The sequence below is a fragment of the Labeo rohita genome, chromosome 20 (genome assembly GCF_022985175.1).
Source record: "Labeo rohita strain BAU-BD-2019 chromosome 20, IGBB_LRoh.1.0, whole genome shotgun sequence".
Classification (NCBI taxonomy): Eukaryota; Metazoa; Chordata; class Actinopteri; order Cypriniformes; family Cyprinidae; genus Labeo; species Labeo rohita.
The window spans coordinates 4,990,141-5,017,906 of NC_066888.1; the positions used below are offsets into that span (position 1 = coordinate 4,990,141).

General features: G+C 34.9%; 1 protein-coding gene across 1 annotated transcript in view; it reads left to right on the forward strand.

The window, feature by feature from the left end:
* enpp1 (ectonucleotide pyrophosphatase/phosphodiesterase 1) overlaps positions 1 to 27,766 on the forward strand; it is a 60,458-nt gene that overhangs the window by 19,181 nt on the left and 13,511 nt on the right. Inside the window, exons 9-20 of the mRNA XM_051138761.1 lie at positions 1,988 to 2,097; positions 2,432 to 2,497; positions 2,722 to 2,794; positions 4,018 to 4,126; positions 7,468 to 7,599; positions 8,564 to 8,595; positions 8,700 to 8,827; positions 11,485 to 11,554; positions 14,497 to 14,584; positions 17,744 to 17,928; positions 21,822 to 21,864; positions 21,964 to 22,118. Of these exons, the coding sequence (XP_050994718.1) occupies positions 1,988 to 2,097; positions 2,432 to 2,497; positions 2,722 to 2,794; positions 4,018 to 4,126; positions 7,468 to 7,599; positions 8,564 to 8,595; positions 8,700 to 8,827; positions 11,485 to 11,554; positions 14,497 to 14,584; positions 17,744 to 17,928; positions 21,822 to 21,864; positions 21,964 to 22,118 (1,191 nt within the window). The remainder of the gene's footprint in view (positions 1 to 1,987; positions 2,098 to 2,431; positions 2,498 to 2,721; positions 2,795 to 4,017; positions 4,127 to 7,467; positions 7,600 to 8,563; positions 8,596 to 8,699; positions 8,828 to 11,484; positions 11,555 to 14,496; positions 14,585 to 17,743; positions 17,929 to 21,821; positions 21,865 to 21,963; positions 22,119 to 27,766) is intronic.

Here is a 27,766-nt window from a genome sequence, read left to right on the forward strand (position 1 = left end):
TGGAACTTTCCTCAAGTTCTTGGGATAGAATTCTTCTATACTTCTTTCTATATCACGGTGGGTCAGAGGAAATTCTGGATGCGCCCTTATCATCATTCTTGGAGTTCAAGATTACCCCCATTTGGGGGAAACAGAGGGTGGTGATGTTTAAAGGAGAAGTCCACTTGCAGAACAACAATTTACAGATAATGTACTCACCCCCTTGTCATCCAAGATGTTCATGTCTTTATTTCTTCAGCCGTAACAAAATAGTTTTTTGAGTGAAACATTTCAGGATTTTTTTCCATATAATGAACTGATATGGTGCCCCGATTTTAAACTTCCAAAATGCAGTTTGAATGTGGCTTCAAACGATCCCAAAGCCGAGGAAGAAGGACCTTATCTAGCGAAATGATCAGTTATTTTCATTAAAAAAATACGATTTAAATACTTTTTAATCTCAAACACTCGTCTTAACTCTGAACATCCCTGAACTCTGTGTATAGTTAGGGTATGTCAAAACTCAAATCATATTTTCTCCCTCAACTTCAAAAATCATTTCAAAATCATCCTACATCGCTGCAGAAGTAGTGAACATGCAAAGAAGATCAAACACCCTTAACAAAAAAGGTAAAACAGCGATATAGGGACATTTTAAAGTTGAGGGAGAACATGAGATGGGAGTTTTTCGACATACCCTAACTGTCATGAACTGAAAAAAAAAAAACAGTCCAGACAGAGTAAAACAAGACCAGCATTTGAGATTAAAAAGTATATAAATTGTATATTTTTAAATGAAAATAACTGATCATTTCGCTAGATAAGACCCTTCTTTCTCGACTAGGATTGTTTACAACCGCATTTGGGATTGTTTGAAGCTGCATTTAAACTGCATTTTGGAAGTTCAAAATCGGAGCACCATATCAGTCCATTATATGGAGAAAAATCCTGAAATGTTTCCCTCAAAAAACATAATTTCTTTAAGACTGAAGAAAGAAAGACATGAACATATTGGATGACAAGTGGTGAGTAAATTATCTGTCAATTTTTGTTCTGGAATTGGACTTCTCCTCTAACACTCTGTAACGTATTCACATTTGCAATCAAATGGGTAGCAAATGATAAAAAAAATGCCAGAGCACAAAATGTTTCAGTGGTGGGTGGCTGAAATTGTGAAAATCCAAGACTGAGAGTTGAGATCTTCTTGTTTGTTTCCATGCTTGACTTTCAACAATGCGCTTTTTGCTTTGCCCCGTCCATGGTGCTGAAATGATGCAACATAAAACCTTCTAGTAGAAGATATAAGGATTTGCTTTTGAAAAGAGGCAGCTGTTGGCATTTGAGACTAAAACTAATGGTCATTTAAATGTGTGAGACATTCACATTCAGTGGTAGCCTATGTTACATTGAAGCCTGGGTTAGAATCCATCCTATATATTGGCTTTTACAGTAATTACAGAGGCAGGCTTTGTGGTTTCTGACTGTAGGCGTACATGCTTGATTTTGTAGAGCTTCTTCATGACTTTGATATAGTAAGAACCATTTTAGTTTTTTAATTTTGCCCTTCTAAGTGAACTGCAATTAAATGAAATCGAATCGCCAGTTCCTCAAACAAAGCTTACTATCATTAACTAAAACTAAAAACGTAAAAGCATTTTCATTTAGATGCCAAGGCAGCATTTCTCATTTTAACAGTCTAGTTGAAGTTGAAGTACTAAAATAAATTAAATTTAATAAACAAAAACAAACAAAAAACTAAAACTGCTAAAACTTATTAAAACTATTAACATCAAAATTAAAACAGAAATATAAAAAACTAAAATCTAAGTAACTAATAATGTGACACTATACTATATTATGCATATTTTTTTTATCACTGTCTGGCTCTTTCTCTTATCTCGCTTTGTTAGTTTTTTTTTTTTATTATTATTGTAAGTGGTGTTTTATCTTTTGTGTGCTGCATCTTTTGTCAGCACTCTCATTCAGTTCTTCCTGTGATTGTCTTTAGGTTTGGCTCACAGCCATGAAAAACAAACTAAAAACAGCTACTTTCTTCTGGCCTGGATCTGATGTGGAAGTCAGTGGACAATACCCAGATTACTGGGTGAAGTATGACAGGTGGATATTTACAAAACCTTTTTTTTTTTTAGATTTTTATTTATTTTATTTATTTTTTTTTTAACATTGTTATGAACTGGATTCTGGGGTTGATTTAAGAGTTGTGAGGACTGAATATAATTCACATCTAAAACTAGCAATTAAGAGCAACACATCATATTACACTAAATTCAAAAGCAATACTTTGAAGCAGGTTACACAGATAATTACTCTAATTATGAGCTTCTGCTGAGCTTAATAAAAGATATATGGGTTTTTAGTAACAGCCATCAAAAATTGAGTTTAAATAGCCAACAAATTAGCTCAAATGGATGATATAATTTTCTTTCTTTAGGAACATCTCCTTTGAAAAGAGGATTGCAAAAATCTTTGAATGGTTGCATTTACCTGAAGGAAAAAGGTAATGCTATTTTATTTATATTTCTTTATTTTTTGGTTACAACTTGGAGTTACCATAAAAAGCTATTTCTACCTTTTTTAACTCATAAAATGTGTAAATTCATGTATTTAGGTTGATTCATTAACATTAAACACTGTTTTTGCCTTTTATTTAGATGTTAATTTAGATGTTATTTTTAAGTTACTGTTTTTCTTTTAATTAAAAGTATATACACTCTGTTTTAGACCAGACTTCTACACCTTATACTTCGAAGAGCCTGATGCTTCGGGTCATCGATATGGACCAATGAGTAACCAGGTAAACTGAAGACAAACCACGATTGGAAATTAACTGACAAACTTCAGTTTATGTTGTAGTTTGGGGGCAAATGTCTGATTTAGGGTATGAAGTTACTTCCAGAACAAAAATGTACATAATTTACTCACCCACTTGTCATCCAAGATGTTCATGTCTTTCTTTCTTCAGTAAAGAAGTGTTTTTTTGAGAAAAAAATTCCAAGAATGTTCTCCATATAGTGGACTTCTATGGTGCCCACGAATTTAAACTTCGAAAATGCAGTTTAAATGCAGTTTCAAAGGGCTCTAAACGATCCCAGCCGAGAAAGAAGGCTCATAACTAGCAAAATGATTATTTATTATTTATTATAACGGCTTATTTTCTAAAAAAAAATTACAATTTATATACTTTTTAACCTCAAATGCTCGTCTTGTCTAACTCTGCGTGAACTCTGTGCATTCTGGTTCAATACAGTTAGGGTATGTCTAAAAACTCCTATCTCATTTTCTCCTCCAACTTCAAAATTGCTGTTTTGCCTCACATCACTGTTTTACCTTTTTATGTAAAGGGTGTTTGACCCTCTTTGTGCGTTTACTTTTTAAACACTGGGTTGAGAAAGAAGGGTCTTATCTAGAAAAACAATTGGTTATTTTTATTTAAAAAAAGACAATTTATATACTTTGTAATCTCAAATGCTCATCTTGTCTTACTCTGCCTAGACTGTTTTTTTCCGGTTCATGACAGTTATTAATATAGGACGATTTTGAAGTTGAGGGAGAACATGGGAGTTTTTCGACATACCCTTGATCTTCTTTGCATGTTCACTTTGCAAAGACTGGGTCTGTACTTCTGCAGCAATGTAGGACGATTTTGAAGTTGGAGGAAAAAATAAGATGGGAGTTTTTCGACATACCCTAACTGTATTGAACCAGAATACATGCAGAGTTCATGCAGAGCTAGACAAGACAAGCATTAAATTATTAAGTAAATTATCTGTAAATTTTTGTTCTGGAAGTGAACTTCTCCTTTAAGTAAACAAAATCATTATTTTTTTTGTTAATGGAGTGTATGAAATACAGAAAAAAATCACAGTGATTGGCTTGATAACCATATAACAGCACAGCTGCAAACACCTATTTGGTGTTTAGAATTCTTAAAAACTGTTTATAATCAGTATGAATTCCCCTGGTTTGGATTCTGCTGCTGAAATGCTTTCCAAATCATAATTGCTTTTTGTATTGCAGGTACTTGAGGCCTTACTGAATGTTGACAAACTTATTGGGCTGTTGATGGAGGGTCTCAAGCAGAGAAAGTTGCATAAATGTGTTAACCTAATTCTGGTCTCTGACCACGGTGAGTACTGTGCGTCTTTCCCACACACGTTAATTTGAACATGAGCCCAAATCTAAATATAAACGTGCACTGGCAAGAGCTACAATGTAGTCGTATTTCAAGTCAAGTCAAATGTATTTGCATAGCACTTCACATAATGCAAATTGTTTTTAAAGCAGCTTTGCAGAAAATAATGAATGTGATGCTTATAATATCTTAAAGGGCACCTATTATGCAAAATTCCATTTACATGTCATTTAAACTTAAATGTGTGTTGGCAGTGTGTGTACACAACCACCCTATAATGATAAAAAATCCACCTGCTTCTTTTTTTAATCTCTATAAATCATAAACCGTGTCTCATAGCTTACTGATCACAGAATCCGTAATGTGTGACATCACACTACCAGCCCTGCCCACGATAGTTGACTGACATGGCCGTATTAGCAGAGTCCCGCCATGAGAGAGCCGCAAACACACCATGTTTATCTTCACACCAGAGCATTTAAAAGCAGGATTCAAGTAAGAAATGTCGTCTTATTACAGCTGTAGACATTATTCAGTCCAGTGCAATGAGTGATTGTTTGCTTTAATTGTATTGTTTGGGACATATTAACAGCGTACAACCAAACAGCAGTAAAGGTACTGTATATTACGTTTCTGTCAAGGAGAAGTCCACTTCCAAAACGAAGATTCACATATAATGTACTCACCCCTTTGTCATCCAAGATCTTCATGTGTTTCTTTCCTCAGTCGTAAAGAAATTATGTTTTTTGAGGAAAACATTTCAGGATTTTTCTCCATATAATGGATTGATATGATGTCCCGATTTTGAACTTCCAAAATGCAGTTTAAATTCGGCTTCAAACGATCCCAAATGTGGTTGTAAACAATCCCAGCCTAGGAAGAAGGATATTATCTAGCAAAACGATTGGTTATTTTAATAAAAATAATACAATTTATATACTTTTTAATGTCAAACGCTCGTCTTGTCTTACTCTGCCTGGACTGTTTTTTTCCTGTTTATGACAGTTAGGGTATAAACTCCCATCTCATGTTCTCCCTCAACTTCAAAATCGTCCTGTTTCACTGCTTTACCTTTTTTGTTAAGGGTATTTGAGCTTCTTTGCATGTTCACTTTGCAAAAACTGTGTCAGTACTTCTGCAGTGATGTTGGATGATTTTGAAATGATTTTTGAAGTTGAGGAAGAAAATACGATCACGTATGTTTTTCGACATACCCTAACGGTCTTGAGCCAGAATACACAGAGTTCAACGAGAGCAAGACAAGACGAGTGTTTGAGATTAAAAAAAATATTTAAATAGTATGTTTTAAATGAAAATAACCAATTGTTTCACTAGATAAGACCCTTCTTCCTCGGCTGGGATCGTTTACAACCGCATTTGGGTACCGCATTTAAACTGCATTTTGGAAGTTCAAAATCGGGGCACCATATCAGTCCATTATATAGAGAAAAATGTTAGGGTTAGGGTTAGAAAACATAATTTCTTTACGACTGAAGGGGGTATATTCTATGTGAATCTTTGTTTTGGAAGTGGACTTCTCCTTTAATACACCGATCTAATATAAACATGCAATTTCTTTCCCAGCTGTTTGACTTCATAGACATAACCGACTGTGTTTTTGCAACTTACGCGTGTTTTAACATAAACTTGTGTGCGAAAGCTTTAAAACACATGATTTCAGTGCGATATACATGATAATCAAAAACAAAGAGATGCTTTTTGAAAAGAGGGTGGGGAGCAGCAGCTCATTTGCATTTAAAGAGACATACAACTAAAGCTGCCTGTTTCTGTTAGGGTATTTTGAGCTGTAACTTCACAGACACATTCTGGGGACACCTGAGATTTAAAATACATCTTGTAAAAAGGGACATAATAGGTGCACTTTATTATCTACACCCCTATAGTATTTAGCAGGGCTGGGCGAAATCAGTTTACATTTTACAGTGATACAACCAATTTAGAAAGTTGAGATTTGTTGTATAGTACATATTGCCCTATGTCAGTATATTGTATGTATGTTGATAAAATTATACAGCGTATATGATTTATATAAAGAGATGAGTGATAATATGGTCACATTTTGAAACAAAATATAAAATCAGGCAATTTAGATTTATTAATATATATTAATTATAAATATAATATAAACATATAAATGGAGTACAATCATAAACCCCTCCAAAGAAAAATGCGGGGATAATTGTTTTTGTCAGATCACAAAATATTTAATGAATAAAGTGAATATTGACATTTCAAGTATTTTATTTAAACTAAATTATCTGATGATTTATTTTCCAGACATTAATAAACATTTATTGCACTTACGTATTCACTATTTTACGAAAACAATTGCAGTCTGTCCTAAAACAGAAGTAATAAATTTGGCCATGTTTGTGGCACTTTAATATTAGAAGAAAACTTTTTTGTTGGAAACTTTGGATTGGACAGTGTTCCATAAACCATCAATCTCCCACAGTTTAAAGAGAAAGTACGTCTCCACCCATAGGCACCCAAAACTTCTGTGACTTGAAATAACATCATAAAAAAAACTGTAAACTTCAATTATTTGACCTTAACCTTATTTAATTAAGTTTAACTTGTTGTACTAAATTACTAAAAATGAAATAAAACAAAGACTCACAACAAAATTACTAAAACTTTAAAATTAAAATAAAAAATAATAACTAATTCAAAGTATTAATACGAACTTCAATAGTATCTCAATGATACTAAAATAACACAGGTTCTCGCCTATCTGGGTGGGCACAGAAGTTCATCAACAGTGACATCTGCTTGACGCGTGTCTTCATTTGTGTGTTCGGGGCAAATTAAAGGCATGTGGGATTGCACATGTGCCTCCTGCCCTTGGAGTACGCCATGAGGCCTGCTAGCATGCTAATTTTGACTCCTGGGTTTTTAATCGTCTGTGCCGCTCTGCCTTTGTGGTTAGAGTGACTGTAAATGCATATTGAGTTTGTCTGTTTTTTTTATGTGCTGAACTTCAGTTGCATCACTGATGTTTAATTAGTACTCGCTCAAGAACATAATGACAGACGTGGAGGTTTGGCTGTAAGCCTTACTGTCAGTAAATTATATTCTTTCTTTGACACTTCAGTGAGAGGGAAAAAATTAAATGTTATCATACGCAGTGACTTAACGTTTTGAGTCAGTAGTTCACCCAAAAATTGACTCGCATTATTGACCTTGAAGAAAAGAATTCATACAGGTTCAGGTGACAAAATAATGATCGAATTGTTTGGGTGAGCAACCTGTGAAATATAGTATTTAGTTCATTTTGAATGTTTCTGTCCTGGTTTGTGTCTCTAAACATGTAGGAATGGAAGAAGCGTCTTGTAAGAAAGCTGTGTTTATCTCCAATTATCTGGATAACATCGATGACATCACTGTCATCCAGGGTCCTGCAGCGAGAGTCCGGCCCAAACATTTGCCTGATGAATTCTTCTCATGTAAGCAGACAGATTTGACCCATCAAACATTTGTGCTCGAGTGTCTTTGTACTTGAGTGTTTCTTCAACTATAGACACTTTTATGTCACAGCAGTTGTTTTTATTTATTAAAGATCAGATTATAAGTTTATAAAACCGTATCATTAATTTTTGCTGGATTTCATATGCCATGTTTAGATTTTATTTTTTATACCCTTGACCCAAAATGTCATGTTGAAAATCCATCCATTTCAATAACTGTATGATGTGAAATGAATTCATATACATTTTTACACAAATTGCAACAGACCCACAGTTGTGGTGTAATTTCCACCATGACCAACAGTTTTGTTCGTAGTAAAGTTTTATCAAAAGTTTGTGTATTTGTTGTACACAATTTGAGATGAAATCTATGTACACTAATAAAGGTTTGGAGTCAGCAATATTTTAATTTTCAACTTTTATTCAGCAAGGATGCATTAAATTGATCAAAAGTGACAGTAAAATCTAAAAAAATAGTTTCAAATATATTCTGCTTCAAAGGCTGTTCTTATCAAACAGCACAACTACTTTCAACGTTGATAATGATAATAATGTTAATTATGTATATGTTAATTAATTAAAGTTGATAATGTTTCATGAGCAGCATATTAGAATGATTTCTGAAGGATCATGTGACTGAAGACTGGAGTAATGATGCTGAAATTTCAGCTTTGATCACAGGAATAAATTACATTTAAAATATATTACAATAGAACAACAATTCTAAAAATACTTCAAAATATTTTAGTTGAGCGGAACCGAGTTATTTTAGAAACTAAAATTGAATTAAATTAAATTTAGATTTTGGAACAGTAATGTAAATATAAAAAATCCAGACGTAAAGTGACTGTAGTTGAGGAAACACCCATTTATAAAAGTGTTTTGTCCATTAAATATAAGTCAAACAATCCATCTCTTCTCTTTTCCTGTATTCATCTGGCAGTTGATTATGAAGGTCTGGTGAAGAATCTTTCGGTATGATCCTGTCACAACATCCCCACACCTCACTTACAGACCATATCTTCCACGTAATCATGTTGAAATCTTTATTCTGTCCCTCTGTCTCTCTGTGTTTGAAGTGCAGAGAACCTGATCAGCCGATGAGGCCGTATCTGAAGGAGCATCTGCCCAAACGGCTTCACTTTGCCAAAAGTATCCGTATAGAGAGAGCACATCTCTACATGCAGCCCGGCTGGCAAGCAGCACTGTGAGTTTGAGCGTTGAGAAGCCACATCTGATGCTTGTCATGTCAAAAAAAGGTCTAAATTTAAGATTTAAGTATTCGAATGTCCATCCAGTTGGATTACACAGTTGATATGATTCCTTAGGGTCTAAATTTCTCAGTGGTAGTGTAAAAAACACCATTTTACCCTGCCCTTTTCACAGCGAGCTGTTTTGTTCCATTTGCCTTTAAATGGCAATGAGCTCTGCTCACCTCGCCCCCTCTCTTCTGTAAGGGTGACGAGCAGTACTGTTTACTTAAGCCGCATTTAGCCACGTTTAGCCACAAAACTTGCTAACTAGCACATCGTTAAAGGGGTGCTATTATGGTTTTTCACTTTGTGAATTTTAGTCAGTGTGTGGTGTGTATCTTTGGGCATAAAAAAGATTTGCAAAGTTACAAATCTCAAAGTCCATTCCAAAGAGAGATCTTTTCTTTTTAAAAAATCCCTTTTCAAGAACTATAGCGAACAGCTCCTTTGGACTACAACGTTTGTTTTCCGCATGCAATGATGTCACAATGCGGTCCATTAGAATATCATTAAATTAAATCCCGCCTACGGAAATTTGAATTGTTGGAGGGAGGGTAGGGACGAGGTGGGGGATTAGCCTAACTTTAGCAATGCAGCGTGAAGAGCCGCTTCAGCGAGCTGCAGCGCGGCAGGTATAAACACAAGCATTGACTAGGGTGGCCGCTTCAGAGCAGTAACGCGCTGCAGACGTGTGCAGTACAGGGGGTCAAAACACATGCAGAAGCCGCGATCTACTCCAGTTGCTGCATCTGAGCTGTAACGCGCCACAGACGTGTGCGGTAAGAGATTTATTCATCATACAGTGTAGATAGCTTAGAACTTATAACGCAGGCGTTTTTTAAAATGCATAAACCTGCACTAGAATAGGCTAGGCTGATCAGTGATGACGTGTTTTGATAATGTTAATGTTAGGCTGCTTTTAGCCTTATGCTGGAGCTGGTTTCGGGCAATGAAACTAAATATGTAAATAATTAAATAAATTAGCCTGATAATATCATGTATCGGCGATCTTGCAGGCTGACGATAGAAACCAACACTACTGTGGCGTATTATTTACTCACCCTCCATGCATCCTAGGTGTATATGACTTCCTTCTTTCAGACGAATGCAATCGGAGTTATATTAAAATTTATCCTAAGAAAATTATTTACCCTGTAAGAAAATTATCCATATTTAAAATGTAAGAATCACTTTAATCTAGCTTGCGCGAACAGTTGTACACAGAACTTGCTTCTTTGACGAGGGGCGTAGCTGTACTGGAATACTGTCTAAGCTGTTCGCCATTCACAACGCTGTGGGACAGCTAACCAATCACAACACATTTAGTTTTTCGGAAGGCGGGCCTTTATTAAACCCAGAACTAAACGAGCCATTTGTGCCAGGCTGGGAGAAATGTAATTATGTATGTATGCATGTATGTTACGTTAAAAAAATGCATTTTTCTAACCATATGAAAACATGTTCTAGTACACCCCTAAAACAAAATCAAGACTTTGTAAAAGAGCATAATAGACTCCTTTAAGAAAGGCGATTCGTAAAGATGCATAAAAAACCCTTATACTCACTTCTGCTGTAGGTGAAGCTGCATCACGAATGATTCACGCGAAAATAGACGCATTTATGTAGATCGCCGAGGCATTTCTTTTCAAAAACAAAAGTAAAGTTGATCCTCTTCATCTTCAGTGCCTCAGATGTCAGCAGAAAATGACAACTGTGAACTGTAAATGAACTATGCTCATTATTACATCCAACAACAGAACACCTCATTTGCTTAATCTGAAACATTCTTGTCTTCCCCTGCACCGGAGTCCACAACAATGACGGACTGTTCTCAGTTCACTCAGGGCGTGGTAAATGGTAAGACGGACATGTCATTCAACTATCTTGGGAGTGGCCTGTTTTTTTGTGACATCACACAGACAAGATGCTGAGAATGGCTTGATTTAAAAAAGGGGATATTACTTATAAAGATTAAAAAAATACCACTGGGTGGATTTTTATCATTATTGCATCCGATGACCCCTTTAACATAAGATAATAAACTTAATGTGATTCAAATTTGTCAGTCAGACATATAAATGAAATAAACTGAATTATTTAAATACACAATAACCAGGTTTATATATTTATCATCAATAAATCCAATTTCTTTTAATCTTATACATTTTAACTAACTCAGTATTGCTTGTTCCATGGCTAGCCATATTTTGAACATGTTCGTGTTCATTTTTTACTGGAAAAAAAAAGTGTTTAGATGTCAAACAGATTGATGCAAATAGTTAATAGCTGTAATATATTATTTTAAAAAAAGAAAACGTTGCTGTGACAAATATGCATTGCATTAAGTTTAGTTTGTTAATGTTAAAACTGTCTAATCCAAATAGATGGAAACAAATTTTACATGCAATTCAAATATAGGAATCATAAATTCAGACCTTATACAAAGTATCAAACTAGATGAGAACCTTGTGGAGTTTTTTAACAATGTGCAAAGCTTTCTGTGTTTTTAAATGGTAAACAGAATTTGATTGAAGGCATTTAAATATATTAGCACTCACTTCTGGCATGTACTCAATATTTCACAGTATTTTTCTCCCGCTTTGATCTACAGCAAACCAAGCGAAATTAAATACTGCACTGGCGGATTCCATGGTTCAGATAATGTCTTCAAGAACATGCAGGTTGGTTTTTAAAACATAATTCATATTTAAGACACTTGTCTTGCATCATAGAAATGAATAAATTGCACACTCTTTTTGATAATGATGTTATAGCAGATGTTTTCTTACCAAAGTCTGATGTTACCAATAGATAGTCTTTCCTCATTGTGTCAAAATGTCAGTTTAAATGCTAAATCATAATAAATATACTTTAAATTACTCTTTTTTAAGTATATTTCTATTTTATTAATATTACATTATCTGCAGGTGTAGTTTTTTAAAAAATATAAGTATTTGAGATTTGAAGTACATTACAAGTGCATATTAAATAAATTTCTGTTTCACAAGTGAAGGTAGGCCTCTATATAATTAAATTATGTATTAATGTCATTTGCTGTAGATCAGGGGTGTCCAAACTTTTTTTAAAGGGGCCATATATACATATATATATATATATATATATATATATATATATATATATATATGAAGAGTTCAGATGCAAAAGCCACTAAATCCATCCAATGTATTTCTTTAAAATTAGCATTTGTTTCTGGTAACTTTGTATAGGTTTCTATGTAAGTACTGGTACTTCTGATTGGGCTGAGGCTGGAATTTAGTAAGTTTGAAGTAAAAGTATTTGATGGTTGTATACTATGTGTCAGGAGCATTCACTCAGTATCATTATCTCATTTTTGACCGAGATGGCTTTTAGCTGGTTTTGCATATATATATTTATATAACATCTTATATATATATATATATATATATATATATATATATATATATATATATATATATATATGTATATCATCATCACATCATCACTCCAGTCACATGATGCTTCAGAAATCATTCTAAAATTCTGATTTGCTGCTCAAAAAACATTTATTATTATTATTATTATTATTATTATTATTATTATTATTATTATTATTATTATTATGTTAAAAACAGTGGAGCAGAATTTTTTCAGGTTTCTTTGATAAATAGAAAGTTCAGTAAATAGAAAATTACATTTTAAAATATATACAAATACAAAGCAGTTATTTTAAATAGTAAAAATAGTTAACAAAATGTAATGCTTTTGTTGTATTTTGGGTCAAATAAATGCAGAAAAAAAAAATCTGACTGTTCAAAATTGTTGACTGGTTGTGTATATGTCCACATTAATAATAATCGGTATGAATATCCTGTATCTCGGCCACAATACCACAGTTACTGTTACTACAGTAAATCCATTGTAAATGTAGGTGATTTGTGGATTAAAAAGCATTCTAACTGCATTGTTGTTGCACAGTGCTTCTCCTGTTTTCCATGTAAGTGTTGTTGCAGTGCTGTTTCTTCTATCTTTAAACTAGTTTAAATCACCGCGACATCCGTGATTTGTATCAGAGGCCTCTGCTCCAAACTCGAACGCTTCTCACGGAATCTCTCAGCACTGTTTAGTGGTTGCGTAATCAAGATCAGTCAAACAGTGAACTCATTTGTTCTGTCTTCAGGCAGAGCTAATAATGGTCCGTGTGGCGCCGGCGCGGTTCATAAGTTATCAAATTGTTATCGCTGCGTTTTACTGCTACATCTGGTCAAAAATTAAGTGCTGTCACCTTGTGTTGACAATGTGAAACTGCAAATTTTAGTATTTTTCATTTTAGTAGACAAGCTGCGGGCCGTTTGAAATTCTTCAACAGGCCGTATTTTGGGACCCTCCTGCGATGAACACCAAATTTTTAAAATAACACTATAATAATTGTTTATTACTTGTTTGGTCTCTTGCCTGTAAAACTTTTTTTTTCTTTTGAAGAAAAGTGTTGGCAGAGTTGCCAGACATCAGTTCTGAATTGCTTCTCATGGCTGCTCCAGCATTTTCTTCTCTTTCAGCATCCCTTTCACGCCATCAACATAAACCCTCAACCACAAAATGAAGCATTATCCCTTAAATCCAGAGAAAATATTTTTTAAATCTGTCATGGACACCAGTAAACATTTTTATCTTCACTTTCTGCTTGAGGCCCTGTTCAAATGCTTCCATGCTGTAGTGTAATGAGGTTTGGGAGACCAAGCATTTTGATGGGGATTAGACAAAATTCTTATTAAAGGATCTGAGTAAATTCCCATAAAGGAGATTATGATCCCTGGGGTCTTTCCAAAAAAAACTGAGAAAAATCCAGGCATAGCTTTTAAATGAACTCTCATGCCTTGAATATAACTCCTCTGTGCCAGATTCACACTTAGCAGTTCCTTCAGACTGGAAGGTGTTCAGATTGCAGTTTTAAACACACACTCATCCCACATGTTGGACCTTTGACAGAGTCTTGTTTATGTCTGTGACGTGTGTGAGTTTCCAGCCATCTGTGCCCCCTGGTCTAAGTGGTTGTCTAGGAATGTCTACTGCATCTGGTAGGCTTTACAAAAACATCTTACAGGGACTCTTGTGAGGCGACGCTCTAACTGGTTGAGGTAAATTGCACAAGCTAGTCATAACCACAGGGATGGTTATTATAGCTAGAGCTTTACTCTAGGCCATTCTGATGAAGTGAAGTCTCCTGTTAGGAGGAATGAAGATCATTTTCATCTTCGTGACTCTGTGTCAAGGAAATGAGATCAGTCTAGTTTCTACCACTCAAATGTTCTGTGCTTCAGCCAGAGGCGAGCGGAAGGTCTCTCTGTGACTGAAAATCAAAATAAGGGCTTTTAGTTATTTTTAACTGTGGTCTGTGTTTTTTGGAGCTGTCGTGGGTGTTGTGTTGACATATCCAGGGGCCTCGAATAGTACTTGGACACTAAAGCCACACTTTAAAGTGTCTAATTTTCATCACGTTAGATGAGAAAATGTTAAATGGTATCCGCAAACAAATAACCTTTTCTCAGAACAAGCTTATTCTCAGTAACACTTTATCAAACACAACTTTTGCAAACAAAAAGGCAATATGTGTGATTTAATGAACTAAAGTAACTGTTCGCAGGCCATTTTTATCGGACATGGACCAGGTATCCTTTCTAAGACGACTGTGGTTCCCTTCGAGAACATTGAAGTCTACAACCTTCTATGTGGTAAGTTCCTTTTTCTGTGAAGTACCGTGAAAGTTAGAAAGAGGTCATACTTCCTTGGCATCCCATCTCAGGATAGCCACTATTGAAGTTTTTGGTACTGTGCATATTCTTGTGTGCTAAAACTAAAGTATACTTTAAAGTATATAAATATATTTAAAAAAAATATTTACATGTATATACAGTTAATGTCAAACATTGACATACACCTTGCAGAATCTACAGAATGTTAATTACTTTAACAAAAAAAGAGGGATGATGCAAAATGCATGTTATTTTTTATTTAGTATTGACCTGAATAAGATATTTCACATACAATTTGTTTACATATAGTGCACAAGAGAAAATAAAATAAAATTACCCTGTTTCTTAATACTGTGTTGTTACCTGAATGATCCACAGCCATTTTTTTGTTTAGTGATAGTTGTTCATGAGTCCCTTGTTTGTCCTGAACAGTTAAACCGCCTGCTGTTCTTCAGAAAAATCCTTCAGTTCCCACAAATTCTTTGGCTTTTCTGCATATTTGTGTATTTGAACCCTTTCCAGCAAAGACTGTATGATTTTGAGATTCATCTTTTCACACTGAGGACAACTGAGGGTCAACTATTACAGAGGGTTCAAACACTCACTGACGCTCCAGAAGTAAAAATGATGCATTAAGAGCCGGGGGGGTGAAAACTTTTGGAATTTGAATATCAGGGTTAATTAAACTTATCTTGTCTTCTGGGAAACATGTAAGTACCTTTTGTAGCTTCTGAAGTGCAGTACTAAATGAAATAAATACAATATTTAGGAAAAGTAAGAAAAATGTACACATCTTCATTCTGTTCAAAAGTTTTCACCCTCGGCTCTTAATGCATTGTCTTTCCTTCTAGAGCATCAGTGAGTCACTGTTGGAAAGGGTTTAAATACACAAAAATGCTGAAAAACCAAGGAATTTGTGGGACCTGAAGAATTTTCTGAAGAAAATTTATTTATTTTTTTTTTCGGTTTAACTGTTCAGGTCAAACAAGGATCATTCAGGATAACAACACAGTATTAAGAATCAAGTGTATGTAAACTTTTAAAGTGGGTAATTTTTTATAAATTCAGCTATTATTTTCTCTTGTGGACTATATGTAAACATCCTTTATGTGAAATATCTTATTCAGGTCAGTACTACAAAAAAAACAAAACAAAACGCATTTTGTAAGATCACTCTTATTTTGGCAAAATAATATTTTTAAGGTTTTTTTAGATTTTTTTTTATATAAATCTAACATATTTTTCCTTAACATACATGTATGTGTATGTATTTATACATACATAATAAATATACACAGTACACACATATGTAAACATGAACTTTTATTTTGGATGCGATTAATCGTGATTAATCGCTTGACAGCCCTACTATGAATGTAATATCGAATATGACACTGTCGTTAAAATTATTGTCAAGAAACATAGCCATGAAAGTGTACACTCAGTCACTTAAGTGGCCTTTTATTTCATTAATATTCTGCAAGTACAGTTGTTCAAAATCTACCGTTAAGATTTGAAGTACACTACAAGTGCACATTCAATATAAAGCTTACTTCTTTTAACAAAGGAGAGTAAGTGCTGATAGGGTGAGATAAATGGGAATTTCATCCTTGTCCTAAATGCTAAAATGTGCTGCTAATTGCAGCCATGCACTGTGTCTGATTCCTAGTTTCTAAATCTAGCAACATACAGTATAGTAACGCCAACTGGTCAGCCCTCACATAAGAATATGAGGTCTTGAGCTCATATGAGTTTAAATCCAAGAGAAGTCTTGTGGAAAATTGTGCAGAACTATGAGAATCTTTTTTTCGGGATCCACCTCCGTCATCCACCATCACTGCCAAGGACATAATGACCCAGTTCAGAAACAATGTGGCTATCATTGGCAGCTTATTTTCTGACACTGTTGGGAAGTTACATAGTTAGTGACGCCACCAGCTTATCTAGATCTGTTAAAAAAACAGCCAAAACGGCCAAAAAAGTGAGGTCATAATCAAACACGCTCGTATAGTCTATTCTTGTTATAGAAGCAAGTCATTTTCATTTCAGTGAGTCACTTTGTTAAATGAACCCATTCTAAACTGATTCACCCAAGATTTTACATGGTTTTAGTAACAGGTGTGAAATTGCTTTTATATGACAGTCCAACAAAGGCTTTTTAGTTACTTTAGTTGCTGCCTGTTTCCTTTCCTAAGGGAAAGTGGTGATGGAAGTATCTCTTTAAAAGCTCTATAATTTTATTAACAAAGCCAAAGTGTATTTAACTTGCACGTGTCCAAGCAACATACAGTATTAATCTTTCAATGCTTAATGAATCACTGATTTTGAATGAACTGGTTGAGTGAATGATTCAGTGACTCACTCATTTGTCGTCACCATAATGATATAACTTGCAGAAAGGGAATTGGAACTGTTTTCTAATGTAATATTTATTTAAATAAATTGATAAATTAATAAACAATTACAAGGTCAAATAAAAAATGGAGGTAGTGCATTTTTAAACTGTAGATTGACTTGATGCATTTGATTAAAAAAAAAAATGACTAGCTTGTAACTTGACAGGCTCCAGTTTTAAAGCTTCCCAACATTGTTACATAATGTCTGGTTTTATTACCCACTCTGACTCTCTCTTTACTTTAGTTATATGTAAGCATCCTGACTAGGTATTTAAGGTCACAAATAGTACCTGTCACCAGGATGTTTAACAGGATTTCCAACTCTCACGCATTCGATATGAGACACACTCTTTCAGGCCCATGTCATCAAAATCTCTACAGCTAAGCAACCCTGATGTTATAGTGTGATGCTCCACCCAAACATGACAAGTCTGTCATCATTTCCTCACCCTCATGTCATTTCTTCATGATTTTTTTTTTATTCTTATGCTGAACGCAAAAGAAAATGTTTTGAAGAATGTTGATAACCAAACATTTTAAGTTCTCATTGACTTCAGTATGTTTTTTGTCCATACAGTGAAAGTCCATGGAAACAGTAACTGTTTTATTGAGTAAATGCTGAAAGAATTATGGCTTTACAGTCTAGCTTAGCATTTACTACTGTATGAAGACTATTCTTGGCTGCTTGTACCAGTGTTGTGCATTGTAATGTAAATTCATTCTCCTGTTTATCTCTCTTTAGATTTGCTAGGTATTCCTCCTGCGCCCAATAACGGCACCCATGGAAGTTTAAACCATCTGCTGAAGAACCCACCGCACCAGCCGGTGTTTCCTGCAGAGCGCTCGGCACCATCGACCTGCACCCCTGTTGGCGGTTCCTCACAAGACCCCCACGGCTGCACCTGTGACTCCCTCACTCAGGCTGAGGTCAGCACTTTTAAAAAGGAGGAGAAAATGCTTGTCCAACACATTCTCACTCCCAGCTTGTCACTTGGGTGTCACTTTTTAACACACTGAGTCATTGGTGTCATTGGTCAACATGCTGGGAATCCCACTGCTTTCATTTGCTTTCCTTATATGTCAGATCCAGGTGCTTTGCATGTATTTGTAAAAGTAGAAACTATTTCATATATATACACTGCCCTCCAAAAGTTTGAAAACGCCCTAGAATGCCCTTTTTAATTTGTTATAATTTTGCACTGATAAGGGACAACACCTAAATTCATTGTATTCTAAACTTAATTGGCAATCAATTGTTGAAGCTATTAAGGTGTGCTGACCCAAAAATCTTTTAAAAACCTGGGCCAAGTTTAAACCAGTAATCAGACGTCACAGCTGGCAAAAGGGCATGTCTGACTTTGACATGTATAGTGCCATTATTATGTAATCAAAACGAAAATTATTATTGCTGGGCTTCAGTGATAATGTCAAGTTACTTTAATGTATTTGCACCAAAAAATGATAAAGATTTATGCTGATATTGTCCAAAACCACACTTTGCCAGGGGTGTTTACAAACTTTTGGAGGCCAGTGCATATATATATATATATTCTTTCACAGATATTTTGTATTACCTAACCCAAAATGCTAACCACTTCTCAAAATTATAAAATATCTATCAGGCAGATAAACGTGCTGTCACAGATGTTTATTGCAAAAATGGCCAGGAAACAATATAAAAGCATTACAAACTTGTGTTGTATTCCAAGTCTTCTTGTGACTCTGTTAAAGAGATAGTTCACCCAAAATTGAAGATTACCCCATGATTTACTCACCCTCAAGCCATCCTAGGTGTATATGACTTTCTTCTTTTAGACAAATACAATTGGAGTTGTATTAAAAAATGTCCTGGCTCTTCCAAGCTTTATAATGGCAGTAAATAGCTGATTTTGAAGCCCAATAAAGTGCACCTATCCATCATAAAAAGGCCTTCTAAATATTTCCATATTTAAAACTTTAAAAACCATAATCTGCTGGAACGCCACTCTCTTTTGACCACACATATGACATTTAGCAGTTTATGTTTTTTTAATAATAATTATTTTTCTTACACAAAAGCATCGATTCATTTCAGAAGGCCTTCATGAACCCCCCTGAGCCGTGTGGAGCCCCAGATAGCACACGTACGTCTGCAAGACGTCTGTTAAAGATCACTTGATCTGGAAAGCAAAATCTGTCAGATGTCTGTAAGATGTCAGTTTTACATACATTCTAAATCATAAACATCTTAAAGACATCTAATACACGTCTGTTTGACATCTGATAGGAGACATCCTATAGTCGTATTGCAGATGAGCAAACACTCGTCTTGCAGATGTAAATAGAGACATCAAATAGACGTCTCTGTGATGTATCTGCGCTATCATCTGCACTTTTATCTTGGATGGATGTACTTTATTGGACATCTCAACATCCATTCACTGCCATTATAAAGCTTGGAAGAGCCAGGACATTTTTTAATGCAACTTTTTAGTCTGAAAGAAGAAAGTCATATACATCTAGAATGGCTTGAGAGTGAGTAAATCAGTGGGAAATTTTTGGGTGGACACACCCAAATGAGTCAAATCTCATTTAAAAAGATATATCCAAACTTAATTGGGATGTAATTGGTCATAAGACACAAAAACAAATCACATTTAACAATCAAAGCTGATGAAATGTTTCCTTAGGCTGTGGTTTTTGAATGTGTTTGTGATTTGAGCATCATGGTGGATGGAGACGGTGACTGCTTTTGGGTGTGTTTCTTATATAAATCAATTGTTTAGCCTAGAAGACTTAGAATTTAGTATTGTTTACTAAATTGTAAATAATTAGCTTTGTTTTATATTGAAAAATGGTTAGGTTTAGGAGTTGGGGCCAGGCTAGGTAGTCCTACTCAAATGTCCAAATAATAAATGAAAAAATTGTGGCTGTTTGAACTGAAGACCAAACCCTAATGTAAGTCATGGCAGTATTGTTAATTTAAAATGAAAAAGAATGCTAAAGTGGTACTCTGCGCTTTAAAAAGCAACCCATAAGTGGATCCATATGTGATTTAGGTATTAATTAGTGATGTCAAACAATTCATTGCAATTGATCGTAATTAATCGCATCCAAAATGAAAGTTTTTGATTACTTAATATATGTGTATGTACTGTGTATATTTATTATTTATATATAAATACACACGCATGCATGTATATTTTTAGGGGAAAAAAATGTGAGCCGACATACAGCGCCCTTGCGCTACCGGTGTCCCGTGTTCAAATCCCATCTCAAGGACCTTTCCGATCCCGCCCCCTATCTCACTCTCTCTCACTTCACTTCCTGTCCATTCTGATCTGTCCTGTCATAATAAATGCTAAAAATTCCAAAAATCTTTAAAAATAAATAAATAAATAAAAATAAAAAATGTTTTGTCTATATATTAAATATATTTATATATAATATAAATTATATGAATATAAATGTATACATGGAAATACATGGAAATATTTTCAAAATATATACTGTATGTGTGTGTATTTATATATACATAATAAATATACACATATACACATATTATGTAAACACAAACTTTTATTTTGGACGTGATTAATCATTTGACAGCACTAGTACTAATATGTACTTTTACCCCCGTTTAGTCCTAGACTAAGATGTAAGTCTGAGCTGTTTCAACTGAAAGAAACCTGCACTGACTGATCTTAAAATATATCAGTGCCTATGTTTTGTCTCAAGATGCACACCACTAATGTATTTTTCCTAAGGCGCCACACATTTATAAAAATTACTTAATTGTCCTAATTGAACTAAGACCTAATCCTGGCTTGGGCCAAGCCCTGTCTGTGAAAACAGGCCTTAAAGTACTAATATGTACCATCTAGAGGTAAATAAGGTACAGAGATCTATCTAGCGTTTGTAACTTAGGATTCTTCCCTTTTGTACCTTTTCTCCAGTGTATATTTTTATATAAATGATAAAAATATAAATGTTTTGTATTTTTATATATCAGTTTGCATATTGATTGATTAATGCAGGTCATGATATTACTAATAGATTGCAGTGCCTCATTTTTGCGCATGCTTTGTTTGACTTTTTATGAACTAAGACTAGTTTATTTCAAACGCCAAGCTCAGGATTTAAATCGAATGTCTGCGATGTTTTATGGTGTAATCTTGTGTCATTGAACTGGCTGTTATTAGATGACTCATTCTTGAAAACAGGATGAATTTCCCCGTGGTTCCACCCAAGGTTTCCTCCTTACTCTTGAGGAGTTTTTCCTTGCCATTGTTGTCTTGTGCTTTTTAACAAGGGATTTTAAACCTAAAATGTGGTGAAGCACGTCACTACACAAATTAAATTCAGTTGCACTGCAACCAAAACTGCGTGAGAAGCCAATTATATTACTTTTACCATATTACAATTCTGAAAGAATAAAAATAAGAGGATAGAGTTTCAGTATGTCATTGAAAAGATAGTAGCTGCATGTTTTCAGGCTTTTTTTCCCTTTAGCATTGATCTTCCAGTTAATGTTGTTGCAGAATGGATTACAGTCTCTAGCTCCAAGGAGTTTCTTTGAGTTATGTTTGTTGTTTGTGTGTTTCTATGCTGATCCACATCACATAATCATTTTTGGCTTTGTGGTGTTGTCTGGATTTCTTTATTTTTTCCTGTGGGTTGTCACAATCACATAGCTTTTCAGATTTTGAAAGGGAAGTAAGTCAAGCTACTTGTGCCTAACCGTTACAAATGATTTAGTGTCTCTAGCATTTATTTATTTATTGCATATCAACAAATATAAAAAAATATATAAAAGCATACATTTCCCCAAACTTTTTCAGGTGAACCGTCTGAACCAGCGTCTCATCGACTCAAATTCTCAAAGTGAGTAAAGTGTCAGGAATCAGTTCATATGGACACTGTGTTAGAAAACGCTGTGTTTGAAACGTTTTAACTCAATCTTTGTTTTTTAATCTTTTATAGACTTTAATGTGAAGCCTGTTCATCTGCCGTACGGGATCCCGCGTGTTCTTCAGGAGCAGTCAGATTACTGTATACTTCACCACCGTGAATACGTCAGCGGATACAGCAGAAACATCCTAATGCCCCTTTGGGTGTCATACTCTTTGAATGCAACGGTAAGACTAGTCTTAAGACCCTATAAAATGTGACCCTTGACCACAAAACAAGTCTTAAAGGAGAAGTCCACTTCCAAAACAAAGATTCAAATATAATGTACTACATCGCTGCAGAAGTACCGACCCAGTCTTTGCAAAGTGAACATGCAAAGAAGATCAAACACCCTTAACAAAAAAGGTAAAACAGCGATATAGGGCGATTTTGAAGTTGAGGGAGAACATGAGATGGGAGTTTTTCGACATACACTAACTGTCATGAACCGGAGAAAAACAGTTCAGGCAGAGTAAGACAAGATGAGTGTTTGGCATTAAAAAGTATATAAATTGTATTATTTTTATTAAAATAACCAATTGTTATGCTAAATAACACCTTTCTTTCTCGCATTTGGGGTCGTTTGAAGCTGCTTTTAAACTGCATTTTGGAAGTTCAAAATCGGGGCATCATATCAGTCCATTATGTAGAGAAAAATGCTAAAATGTTTTCCTCAAAGAGCATAATTTCTTTACAACTGAAAAAAGAAAGACATGAACATCTTGGATGACAAGGGGGTGAGTACATTATTTGTAAATTCTTGTTCTGGAAGTGGACTTCTCCTTTAAGTAGCATGGTTATATTTGTAGCAATATCCAAAAATACACTGTATCGGTCAAAATTTTATCCAAAAATCATTAGGATATTAAAGGGGTCCTATTATACGTTTTCACTTTTTGAATTTTAGCCAGTGTGTGGTGTGTATGTTTAGGCATAAAAAAGGGTCAAGTTACAAATCTCAAAGTCCACTCCAAAGGGAGATATTTCGTTTTTTAAATCCCTTTTCAAGATCTACAACGAGCGGCTCCTTTGGACTACAGCGTTTGTTTTTGCATGTTATGATGTCACAACGTGGTCCATTAGAATATCATTAAAATAAATCCCACCTACAGAAATTTGAATGGTTGGGGGGTGGGGAGGGTGTATGACTTCCTTCTGTCAGACGAATGCAATCGGGGTTATATTAAAAATTATCCTGGGACTCCCAAGCTTTAGAATGGCATAGACGAGTGTTTCTCTTCATCAGTCCAAAACAAGTCCAATAATATGCATCCATCCATAATAAAAAGTGCCTCAAACGGCTCTCGGGGGTCAATAAAGGCCTCTGTAGCGAATCCATGCGTTTTTGTAAGAAAAATATCCATATTTAAAACGTAAGCATCACTTTAATCTAGCTTGTGCTAACAGTTGTACACAGAACTTACTACTTTGGTAAGGGGCGTGGCAGTACTGAAACACAGTCTAAGCTGTTTGCCAATTGCAACACAGTGGGAGAGCTAACCAATCACAACACATTTCATTTTTTGGAAGCCGGGCCTTCATCAAATCCGGAACTAATTGAGCCATTTGTGGGGGTTAAGGCTAGAAGGGATACAGCTGTGGCTGCTGGGCATGCGCACATCAATCCAACATTATTTTTGTCACACTGTACAACAATAATACTGTAAGGGCTAAGTTTAGGGTTGAGGTAGGTGTAGACGTTAATAAAACAGAATCTAATTAGTAGAAAAATTAATTTTGTTGTTAGTTTCCTGTCGAAGCTGTATCCATTCTAGCCACAACCCCATTTGTTCCAGGCTGGGAGAAAGGTATTGTAATAATGTAAATTTCTCAAATCACCAAACATGAAAGCATGTTCTTGTACACCCCCAAAACAAAATCAAGACTTGGTAAAAGAGCATAATGGGACTGCTTTAAGTAAAGATCATGTTCAGTGAAGATATTTTGTAAATGTGCTACTGTAAATATATCACAACTTAATTTTTGAATAGTTATATGCATTGCTAACAACCTCATTTGAACAATTTTAAAGGCGATTTTCTCAATATTTTCATTTTTTTGCACCCTACAGATTTTCAAATAGTTGTATCTCGGCCAAATATTGTCCTATCTTAACAAACCCTGCATCATTGGAAAGGTTATTTATTCAGATGATGCATAAATCTCAGTTTTAAAAAATTGTGACTGGTTTTGTGGTTCAAGATCACAAATTACTTGACAAGCATGTCTGTTTTTCTTTGTGAGCATATTCCTACATGTATTGCTAGTCAAAGGTGGAATGCATAATTAGGGAGTAACTTTATTTTACTATAGATAGTAAAATAAACATAGTCAAGATGAGTTATGTCGTGTAGACTGACGTAGATGAGTCAAACAAGGTGAACCATGTAGCGTATCCTCCCAAAAGAGACTGTAAATTTTAATTGCGAACAGATATATATGCTAAAATGTTATGACTAACTGTAATGACATGGGGTCTTTAAAGTGGAGATTATTGTGGACGAGACCTCAGACAATAGCTCATTTTAAGCGCTTACAATGTTGCACAGCAGGGGTTTTCATTCAATATTTTCCTGTGATTATTTTCTGAAGATGTCTGGTGGGATTTAAATGAGCTACACCCCTTTTTATTCATTACAGGACTGGAACCTCAAACATCAGTTGTGAAAAAGATGTTTTAAAAGATGTGAAATAATATACTTTAAAAGTATATATTTGTAATGTTTTCAGACACTTAATTGCTTATTAAATGATACATGGACATATATTATAGCTTAAATTTATATTAAATCAGTTAGCTGAACATGTACTATTTATGTACTTAAAATACCTTGCAATTGTACTTTTAGTGTACTAATACTGGTATACTTAAAGTCTGCAAAATTGGAACAGTTAATGCACATAATGGACTTTAATTGTGCGGAAGTAGTGCTGAACTCCAACTAAAGATATACTTAAGCATATTTGATTGTGCTAAAGTGAAACTATTGCAAGTATACTTTATGTAGACTATAAATATCTTACATTTAAAGACAGATATTATGCAAAGATCATACAATCCTCATCAATAGTGCCATTAAAACATATTTTAGGCTCAAATATTAAGAAATGTGCATTATGTGCAAGTGGCACTCCAAATAAAGTTTAGTTATAATTTTATATCAGGACGTCTCAGGTGATATGTCAGTAAATATGTTAATAGATTAAACTATGCTTAGTATAAAATAAATATATTTTAAATATATTACTTTTTTACTAGGGGAAAAAGTCATAAAAGTGTACTCTCTTTACTGTAAGTATATGAGCAGGATTATTTTCATACCATTTTGTAGGAAAATTCTATTCTACCACACCTAGTTCTTAAAAGTCTTGTGAACAACTGTTCTATATGTGTTTTAGGGCTGAAACATTTTAGTTATTCACTAACCACACATAAACGTTGTTTTCTCAAAAACACAAACATGTACATTCATGCTGCTCACATAATATTGTAGCCCAGTTTGTGCTGATTACGGTCTTGTCAGACTTTAGCCATGAATATGTCTTGAAGATACTGAAAAAACACAAATGTCAGGGAATGTCAAAAAACTTCTCCAGGGGGTTAAATGGCCTTTGATTTCATTAGTATCATTAGTCTTATCTTCAGCTACAGTTTTTATGTTATATTCAGCTACAGAGAAATGTGTGCTGATGGTTCAAAAAGGAAGGTGCACATGTGCGTGAGGGTATAATGGTGATGCTCTGTGAGGTCAGAAAATATGACAGACGGCCTCATTCTCCACAATTTAGCATGTGCTGCTCATTATGCAGGCCGACCGCTGAGTAAATCACAGTCTCTAGCATCCTCATCACACTCGCTGACACTCCACACAACGCGAGACAGTGACAAACTGCAGTCACTCATCAAGTGTTTTCTCGGCTTCATGCAGTTCGTGTTTTGATTGTTATTGTAATTTTTGTCAATTAGCTTAAAGTGATAGCCTAGTTCATCCAAAAAATGAAAATTCTTTAAATATTTACTCAGCCTTACTATTTGCTTTCTCCCATGCAATACAAAAAATGAGTTTTTAAATGTGCTGGTCAGTGTTTTCTACAGTGCCTAGCAAAAGGATTCATACCCCTTCTTTTTTTTTTTCACATTTTGTTATGTTGCAGCCTTATCTTAAACTGTTTTAAATGAATTTTCCCACATCAGTTTACACTCCATACACCATGATGACAAAGCACAAAACAGATTTGTGACAAATTTGCACATTTATAAAAAATAAAGCACTGAAATTAGTACATTGCATAAGTATTCACACCCTTAACTCAGTACTTAGTTGAAACACCTTTACAGCCTCAAGTCTTTTTGGGTATGATGCAGCAAGTTTTGCACATCTGTATTTGGCAATTATCTGTCATTCTTCGCCTCACCTCTTCACCACCCAAGGTCTGTCAGCTTGGATGGGGGCTGGCAGACATTTTTCAGGTTTCTCCAGAAATATATGATGGCGTTCAAGCCCAGACTCTGGCTGGGCCACTCAAGGACATAGAGTTGTCTATAAGCCACTCTTGCTGTGTGCTTAGGGTCATTGTCCTGTTGGAAGGTGAACCTTCTGCCCAGTCTGAGGTTCTGAATGCTCTAGACTGGGTTTTCATTAAGGCTGTCTCTATTTTTTGGTGCACTGAGCTTTTCCTCTTATGTGACGAGTCCCTCAGTCCCTGCTGCTGAAAAAAAGGATTTGAGAATTCAAAGACCAGATTGGTGGAGTGTTGCAGTGATGTTTGTCATTCTGTAGGTTTCTTCTATAATCATATATGACCATGGAGCTCCACTAGAGTGACCATCAAATTCTTGGTCACCACTCTAGCCAAGACCCTTCTCCATCAGTTGCTCAGTTTGTCCAGGAGGCCAGCTCTAGGAAGAGTCCTAGTTGTTCCAAACTTCTTCCATAATGGATAATGGAGGCTACATGCTTCTGTGAAATGAGTGATGATCAGTGTGTGAATTTTCAAAGACATGATAAAGTAGTTTGTCGTTGTTGTATTGTCTTGCCAGTTTCATTTTCAACTGTAAATACATGACAACCGAAGTATACTCTGGGCTTCAAGCAGCATAAATGTTATCCAAAATATCTATATTACAAGTTTTTGGACACCATACAATAACCTTGTGTGAGGAACAGCCTGAAATTGAATTTGTTAAAAGCTAAAAGCAAGAATACTATTAGTAAAAAAAAGGTTACAATTTAGCCTGTTCCATAAACGGAGCAAATTAATGGTTTCAGTAGATTGGTATGGTGGTTTTGTAATATGGGCCTTGATAGACCATTATGATCCTTCAGAAATTACAAATAAAAATTTTCCATAGCAAATCATGGTGTCAGGGTCAGTAGATGATGATGTAATTTTCTTTTTTTATGTGAACTAAATGAAATCATCTTCACAGTAAACTGTATCTTCTAATTTTCTTGATACGCAAACCGACTACAAGCCACAACCTGAGATTGTGAAATGACAAAGCTGTGGTCACATTTGTCATTTTACAATCTCAGGTATCAGGCCTGATCTTGTTTTTCATTTAGTGTGGGAGTAACTTCAAGAACTAAACATCATGACTTCATATCATCCTGTTCCAAAGGGTCAGATTGTGAAGCATGTATTTTACGTACTATTAACTCAAGATTTGAGGTGTGTTTCTTAAACAAAAAACAAACTGACCTTTTTCTAAAAGCTCAAAAGACATTTCTCTGAGGATATTTTGCTTGTAACATGTCTACCAGGATTTGTGTACTGCACTTGCTGAGTGTTTTAATCACCAAGCAGTCTTTCCTCTGACTGTTGATTTCTTTCC